Source organism: Monomorium pharaonis, chromosome 7 (genome assembly GCF_013373865.1).
Source record: "Monomorium pharaonis isolate MP-MQ-018 chromosome 7, ASM1337386v2, whole genome shotgun sequence".
NCBI classification, from domain to species: domain Eukaryota; kingdom Metazoa; phylum Arthropoda; class Insecta; order Hymenoptera; family Formicidae; genus Monomorium; species Monomorium pharaonis.
In genome coordinates, this window is record NC_050473.1 from 19,691,426 (window position 1) to 19,699,835 (window position 8,410).

Sequence of the window (8,410 nt, forward strand, 5' to 3'; positions counted from 1 at the left end):
TTCAATGCGTATTCTTTTAAGCTGCAACGCGCAGTTCTGACATTTCTTGGAATGTTTGAATAACTTTAAGGATACAGGTAATAGCGATCTCGCGGAATCTCTCTCGTCGACAATTAAAAAACATTTTTTCTCAATTGTTACGTGAGTCTATCACGAGAAACAATTTTTCTCAAAAATTCTTTAATTATATAACTTTTCAAAATTTTTTATAAACGGAATTTTCGTATAACTTTTTTTATCCTTTTAGGAAATTTCTTTTTATATAAATTGAAATTTTTTAGAAATGGCTAAAAATGTTTACATCTTTCATAGAATTTTTTATATCTATATGTAGTAAATTTTGAAATATTCTTAGATTTGTCACTTTATAATTATTAAAAAAAAGTTATAAAATTTAAAGAAATTTAAGATATTTTCCTATAAATTTTTTCGAATTTTTCTTGTACGTATAATTTTTTAGAATTCTTACATAAATTTCCAATTTTCTGTAATTTTATGCCGTTCTAAAAAATTTCTCAAATTATTTATACGAATTGGAGCATTTTCAGAAATAACTGAGAAAAACTTTATTATCTTTTCAAGACTTCTTCATGTATACATATATATATATAAATTCTATAATATATCTAAGATTTATCATTCTATAATTTAAAAAAAACTTGTAAAATTTAAAGAAATTTAAAGAATTATTTAAAAATCTCATAAATTTAAGATTTTAAAATTCTTCAAAATATTATGAGAATTCCATCAGAGCGTAACATATCAATGTAAAATACTGTATGGATGCATATGCATTAGAAAAAAGATTATTATATTATTATTGTAGTAATTAGAAAATATTTTTGTGCGATAATTACGATTGCGAACACGCTCAGTGCTCCAGTGCGAGTTTTGTTTCCATGTTGCCATTATTCTCCGCCGCGTCCTCTTCTGCCCTTATGTCTAAATCCTTGATAAACTCGCACCAGTTTATCCCCCCTCCGCAATCTGGTTCTCTTTCGGAAGCCCACCAAAGTGCAGTCTGCAAGTGACAAACGGTTATGCTTCAAAAGATTTGTTTCCTTTCTTAATAAAATTTTTTGAATTTCTTTCGTAAAAGAGATAAAAATAAAAATAAACATTTGATCAGCACAAATGCGATTCCAAAAAGAAAAATATTATAGCATTTTTTGAAAAAATATATCAGATAAGTTTAAGAAAAAAAGCGTTATAATATAAAATATAATAAACACAGACACACAGTATAATAAAAGGAAAAATGGAAAAGATGATGTATTATCAACACTAATATTATTTTTTAATAAAAATCTCTTTAAATTTTTATTTTAAAAATTTAATTGAAAATAATCTTGTTAAATAACAATATTATTGATTAATTTTGATAATTAATAATAATATTAATAAAATAATATTTTATTAAATTACAAAAACATGATGTATCTGTTTCATTAAGAATATGTGGGTCATCTTTCAAGTAAAAATATAAAAATTTTACGCATAGATTGTTCTATTATTTAAGCATTTGTGTAAAATTTTAACATAATATTGTTATTAATTTAAAAGTTATTTAACTTTTTGTTTGTTCTTGGTTTTTAAGTAAAATAAACTTATGAAGCAGTTTTAAAATTTTGATAATTTTTAGTTAGCATTGTATAGCCAAAACATTTTTTAAAAGAATAGTGCTATTAAATTGATAAGACTATTTTCAATTAAACTAATGTGAACAAAAAATTTCTTTTCTGTAGAAATATGATGAATCAATGTACTTTTACGTTTACGGGTTCTGCGGGTGGCAACGGATCGATTTTCACATTCATGAATTGCAGCAGATCGTTGTAGTCGATTCTGCCGTCTTCAGCTTTGCGCAAGCTTGTAAAAATTGTAATACGTTATAATTTTAATGAGGTGAAATGCTTTCGATTATTCAAATCGTAAATTTTGTCCGCACTTACTGGTCCAGCATGGAATTCAACAATTCCACGTCGACGGGGATCCTGCAGCCACGCAGGATCGTGTACAGAGATTCCCGAGATAGAAATCCCGTTTTATCTTCGTCCCAATAACGTAGATCCTCTTCCAAGCGAACAAGATCGTTCCACAGAGATCGGTGTAGTTCCGTATGCAGCAGGCATCTAAAGAGAATCATCAGTTCTATTAATTTTCAACATTTTATTAATCCTTTCTCTCTACTCTTAATCTCTTATAATTTAGAAATCCTTTGAAAGCCTGGTACAATGAACAAATCTAAAGATTACTAAAATAAAAAAAAATTGTTAAGTTGTAGGATCCTAGACAATTAAAAAATATTTAGTATTTTTTAATACTATGTAGAACTTCTACTTAAAAAGATGAATAATGTATTTCTGTTACAAAAATGTGTATTGAAAAAAATAAGATGCAAAATTATAATAAATGTAAAAACAAATAATATACATATAATCATGATTCAGCCCTAATAAATTAAAAAGCAAGTAATTTTCTACACTTATTTTTAATTTACAAAAGAAATTTTTGTTTTTCACGAAACTGCACACATTGAAATTTGAAAATTGTTTTCCCCCAAAATTTTATTTCTTTTTGTTATAAAATTTGAGAAAGAAATTAGGATAAAAAAAAAGAATTAAAAACAGAAAGCTTCCGACTAATGTCAAACGTTATTAAAAACATTGTTTAAAAAATTTTAATTAATATACAAATTATATTAAAGTTATTGCCGTTTTGAAAAATAATGTTTTAAGAGAAATGTATTCAAAATTCAACAATACTTTCCCAATGTAACTGTATACTTCACTTTTTTAAAAATAAATATACATTTTTAAAAAACATATTACCTATTTATTTCTTTAAAGAAAAGATTTTAAAAAATATCCCATTTTTTAAATTTATTAAGATTCTATATATAATCTTTTAAAAATTGAAGAATTTCTTATATACGTTCTTTATTTCATATAATATTATCACATATTATATTATCTCTACAGTTGAGAAAAATAAAATAATCTTGACTTATATTTTTTATAAAAATTTTTTAACTCTAAAGTTGAGAGAAATTGAAATTCGCGTACCTCACATACTCTCTCGAACGGTGTTCTATTTTCTCACGGGATGAGTAGTATCGAGCAATCGTAATCATTTCGTGTTCCGTTATCTTGTCGCCCATATAGCGACATAAAGCCTCCCTAAAAATATAATTTTGATCATAGAAAACACGAAGAGATGAGACGTGGATGAAAAGACATAAATATGAATAATATAAATTATTTTGTATTACGTACTTAAGCTTTTCGTATTCTAAAATTCGAATGTTGTCCTTCGGCGGTGCGTACAGTTGAATGAATTCTTTGTAAACTGGCTGTAAATTCTCTCGAAGTTTCTCCATTATCAGTTTCCTGTTCGCTTTGGGAAACTGCGAAGGGAGTTATTATTAATAACGCGCACGTAAACAAGTCAAGCTTCGAGAATCGTAATTTCATTGCAACGTTCGGACGGAATTTTTTACAAATTAACTATATAATTAATTTGTTTGCCGTGCAAAACGTAGAAACGTTTTCACGTACCTTGTCGCAATGTAATTCCATGTAACGCAGGGCATAAACATCCGCGGACGTAATTTCGAAATGAAAGTCGCGCAGGTTTAAGCGTGCTCCTATGTAAAAATCGTGTGATTTGTAGTATTCCGGTTTCTTGCTTGTGAAAATATCCTGATCAGGTAGTATTATCGGCATCCGTTTTTGGAACAAGGATCTCTGAAAGCCTGATTTAATTTTGTTACGTTATTACAATTTTGTTCTAAAATTATTTTAATATATGTATTACGCAATGTATTTATGTAATATAATTATAGCAATATTATAATTAATGTTTTAATTACTTATAGAAATTTACAAAGTTAGCAATTATTATTTTTAATGTTAAGATACATATTTTTTAATAAATCTTTTACAAATGTAGTTTCTTCAAACTTCTTGAATATTGTAGGTGTACCTGAGTTTCGTTTCGCCAATTCGAAAACAGATATCGTATCGTCCACCAGAAATACTCTTATAATGAATTGTCTTTCTTCGTTTCCCGGGATTTTCGATACCATTTTTGCCCGGAATCTCAAGATGTGGCTGTTAAAGCCCTGCCTGAAATAGAAAGGAAACTAACAGGAATCGAATGAAAGGAGAGATCAATTTTGAAGCACATTGCACGTTGCGCGACTCACCTGTCGTGATATAGAAACTTGATGAAGTCCGTCTTGGGCGGTTTCGGCACCACCGTGAAGCAATTCCCGAGAGAGTCATCGTAAGACCCAAAACCGTTGTAGGGTGGTATGTATCTCTCAACCTTCTGATACATGTCGTCCGCTTTTCGTGGTCTTATCAGAGACGTGAAGTCATCCAAGCCGTACTTCGTTCTAAAGATTATCGAGGAAATATGTAGGTCGAATTTTAATGAAGAAGAGGCTTTAAAATTTCCCTTGCTTTACCGATAATATTCCTTGGTAAAAGCGTCCATGTCTGTGATGATAACTCTTCTACCGAAAACATTAATTTCCGCTCCGATGCCCAACTCATTGTCTTTGTAATAATCCGTCACGGTCTTGCCAGTGTCTAGAGAATCTATCATATAATAGCTGTGCCTCGCATTCTCGCCTAACACGTTTAGAACCGTGAAACGACTATCCACGCCGAGTGGTTGTGAGCCGCTATAAAACTGGAAAATCAATTTTGAAAGATAAACATCGCAAAAAAAACAGTTGATTGTTTTGGAACAGCATATAATTTTATAATAATGCGTTATTCAGTGTGACGCTAAAATTCATAGCAAACTGATAATCTTCCTTGAAATTCGTGGAAAAAATACACTTGTCCAAGTTAAGTAAAGTCTTACTTTCGGTATCTTCATCCTTTTAACGAGCATTGGACCGGAGTCTCGACCAGCGTTCGGCAATACGATCTCCTTGACCTCGATTGTATTGTCAGAGAGATAATAATGCAGTTCGAGATCGTGAATAATACCATGAGGACTCTCGGTATCATCCCAGTATCCGTAAAATCGGAGCACTTGCCTGTCGTACTTCAAAAAGTTCCCGAGAGTATCCACCATGCGATTAGGTTTCTTCGGAAATGCTTCCTGCAAGGATGTCACGTGAAAGATAATATAAATTTTCGTCAGAGTTGAGTAAAAGAAGAGTTAGGTAAAATTGATTCAGTTAAAAGTTGAATAAACAAAAAATTTATTTTGTAAAAAACTGCCTTAAGATTAAATTAAGCTACATTGAAAGTTAATTTTAAAAAGCATTATTTACTTATTACATTAGAATATTGTAATTCTTGAAAATTACGTTATTCCGAATAACAAAACAATTATTACGATATGGATTATTAAGTAAATTTAATTCTACTTGTAAATTAAGTTTTATATAAAATAAGAGAGAAATTTTTATGTAAAAACAGTTTTTTTCTTTTACATACGTTAATTTTTAAGTTGTGGAAAATATTAATAAGTTAAAGTTTGTAGTTTAAAAATAATTAGTGGAAATTACAAATTAACTCATTTAAAATTAATTAAATTAAAAGTTAAAAGTTATTAAAGTTGTAAATATATTATCTTATTTTTAACTTTTAAATTTGTTACTATGCAACTCTGAACTAGCAGTATTCTTAAAAAAAGAAATATGACAATACAAAATTTGAGGTTCCATAATAATACTGATTTTATTGCCGCATTACGTTTTACTTGTGTTCACTTACGTCTTTTCGAATTTCGCGATACGGATCTTTTGGTATATCGAGCGGATCGGGTACTGGTATTCCCAGACGATTAAGGAATTGCCTCGTGAATTTATCGCAGTCCACGATTTTATACACTCGTCCATATATCTCGGGCTCCTTGCCGACATTTAAGTCAAGTATATCGTAATATCTATACTTCACCGAGTCGGGGATTGGCACCCTTTGACGTCTGACCAAAACACCTTCGAATTGAAAATTAATACAGCAATGGTAGCACATGTTAGTGCTCTTTATACTGATAATAATTAAAAACGTTTATTTCTGTTTCAGTTTTTCCCTCAAAGGTAAAAATGTAATAATAAAAGAATAAAATAACGTAAAAGTTTCATATTGTTTTGCCGCTAGGTGAATTACGAAAAGGAAATGCACCGTTGAACCTTGCTCAAGACCACTATTGTCCACGGATGGCTCCACGATTTTCATCGTTCCATCTTCGAGGAAAAAGCTAATGTTCACCACGCGAACGTGGAAGGCCGTTTTCCACTTCTCTTGCACGGTCTCTTGGAAAAAGGCTTTGAACACGAGTCTCTAAAAAAATTAAGCAATCAAAATAAAGAAAAAGGTTAATTGTAGTCACTTTACTGGTGACTGAGAAAAAGGGTTTCATTTTCTTTCGAATTTCACTTATCCACACGACATTTTATTGTAATCATAATACAAAATATTACGTTAGAAAGGAATTCTTTAGAAAGTATATTATATAAAATTTCATTTTAACGAGGCTCATTTGCATGAGGCTGTCAGTCATACTTGTCCGTCGTACGCGAGCCACGGCGGAGTTTTTGGCTCTTCCCCTCGGGGATAGACGTACGAATAACGGCTATACGCTCTCGTATCCGCTTTCTCGGCTAAATAATAAACTCCATCGTGTATCTTGCCGAAATGTTGGCGTTTGTGAAATCTCGTTCTACCAAGCTGCCGGACATATTTACGATGTAAATCTCTCTTTCTTTGTGCGCATTAATATTTCATATCGCGTTTGTATTACATTTGTGAATTGTATTTTATTACATGTTTTTTTTTTAATAGTAACGACATAAAATCTTACTGATACCGTGCCCTGTAATCATGAGTCATGAATATAAAATTACTCACGTTTTTGTCAACGTTAAAGCCTGGGAGGCAAGGTAACATTTGCGCTTGTTGCATACTGATAAAAATTCTATTAATTTCCAGTAAAATTATTGTTCAAGTTATAAATTCATTACGAAAAGTGCAAGTAGAAGATACACGATTAATATAAAAACTTCGTAATGCGAGAACGTTACTGACGGTTGTTGATAAGAAGTGTCATGTTATATTGTTGTGTTTCCTTGGTGATCGTTGGATCTATATGATAATACGCAGGGAGAGGACGCGTATAATTTTTGTAGTTCGCAGAAGAATAGAAAGAGTTTATCTTATTTTTGATGTAGACTTTTCAGTCGTGACAAATTAATTTATATAACTTCAGGGCCACTTGCACCAACTCTGATTAACTTAATCGTTGATTAGTCCATTGAAATTGACCAATCGCATTTGTTAATTTTTGCTTAACGACAAATACGATTGGTCAATTTCAATGGACTAATTAACGATTAAGTTAATCAGAGTTTGGTACAAGTGGCCCTCAAACTATTAATTTCGACATTTTTACAGTAATATTTTTTTTCAATTAATTTCAGAAATTAATTCTATCAGAATTGTTATCAATACGCTTATATAATTTTTAATATCTCCAGGGCGATATCGACTTCTTTTGAATTTCAAATTGTAACTTGAGTTAAAATAAGTTTTTGTAATCTCGTTTGCTTATATTTTTGATCAAAAAAACATAATTTTTCTCTTTTAATAAAGTAGTTTTACCTGTCTTCTCGCAAACGTAAATATTTTTTCTTGGCGTCGACCAATTTATCATTGGGTGTTTGATCAATTCACGTTTTACACATTATCAGCTTTTTAGTGTATGGGAATATCAAGCTAATTAATAGTTGCTTCGTAATAATAGGATATGATAAAAACGTGATTTTATTTTAAAGCTTTCTATGTTTATAAAATATGGATAAAATATTGAAGCTGGATATAGGGTGTAAACTTTCCGTCAACGTTTACAAGCAGGTAGAGCGCATTAAACCGATCAGAAAAGTCCTTTACCATTTTGCAATTTTCGCAATAGTTAATAAGTTGTTGATTACACAGGCACACAAAAAAAGTGGTTGGTCCGGCGGACCAGACTAATCAATCCGTATTTTGACTCGCTAAATTCAAATCCAAGGTCAGAATTGAATTGACTCATTTTTTCCTAATTTCAAAAAGAAACACTACTTTTTTTGTGTACTTGTGTAATCAATAACTCATTAACTATTGCGAAAATTGCAAAAATATAAAAATTGATAAAGGACTTTTCTGTTCAGTTTAATGCGCTCTACCTGGTTGTAAACGTTAACGGAAGGTTTACACGACACCCTATAGTCAATGTCTATAAATTCCAACATAATAAATCCTGTAGGTAGTTTAGAAGTAAAGTGGGTTAAATAGACAAAGACGTTTGTCAGATTGTTTGTCTTTGTTTATAGCCTCATTCCTGGTTATACCAGTTATAGACATTGGTTACATAATTTAATGTCCATATTTTATGAATACCAAGAAGC

The 8,410-nt window shown here is 30.5% G+C and overlaps 1 protein-coding gene across 1 annotated transcript; it reads right to left on the bottom strand.

Moving 5' to 3' along the window:
* Nucleotides 1–461: 461 nt before the first annotated feature.
* LOC105836221 (EF-hand domain-containing family member C2) lies at nt 462–8,354 on the bottom strand. The gene is made up of 14 exons (XM_012680108.3): nt 6,876–8,354; nt 6,531–6,695; nt 6,158–6,308; nt 5,739–5,962; nt 4,876–5,118; nt 4,472–4,698; nt 4,208–4,399; nt 3,985–4,127; nt 3,558–3,754; nt 3,276–3,406; nt 3,066–3,179; nt 1,953–2,132; nt 1,767–1,869; nt 462–1,021 (listed from the first exon to the last, which is right to left on the bottom strand). Exons 1-14 carry the CDS (start codon nt 6,927–6,929, stop codon nt 872–874), a joined length of 2,274 nt encoding a protein of 757 aa, XP_012535562.1. The 5' UTR covers nt 6,930–8,354; the 3' UTR covers nt 462–871.
* Between the last annotated feature and the right edge of the window lie 56 nt (nt 8,355–8,410).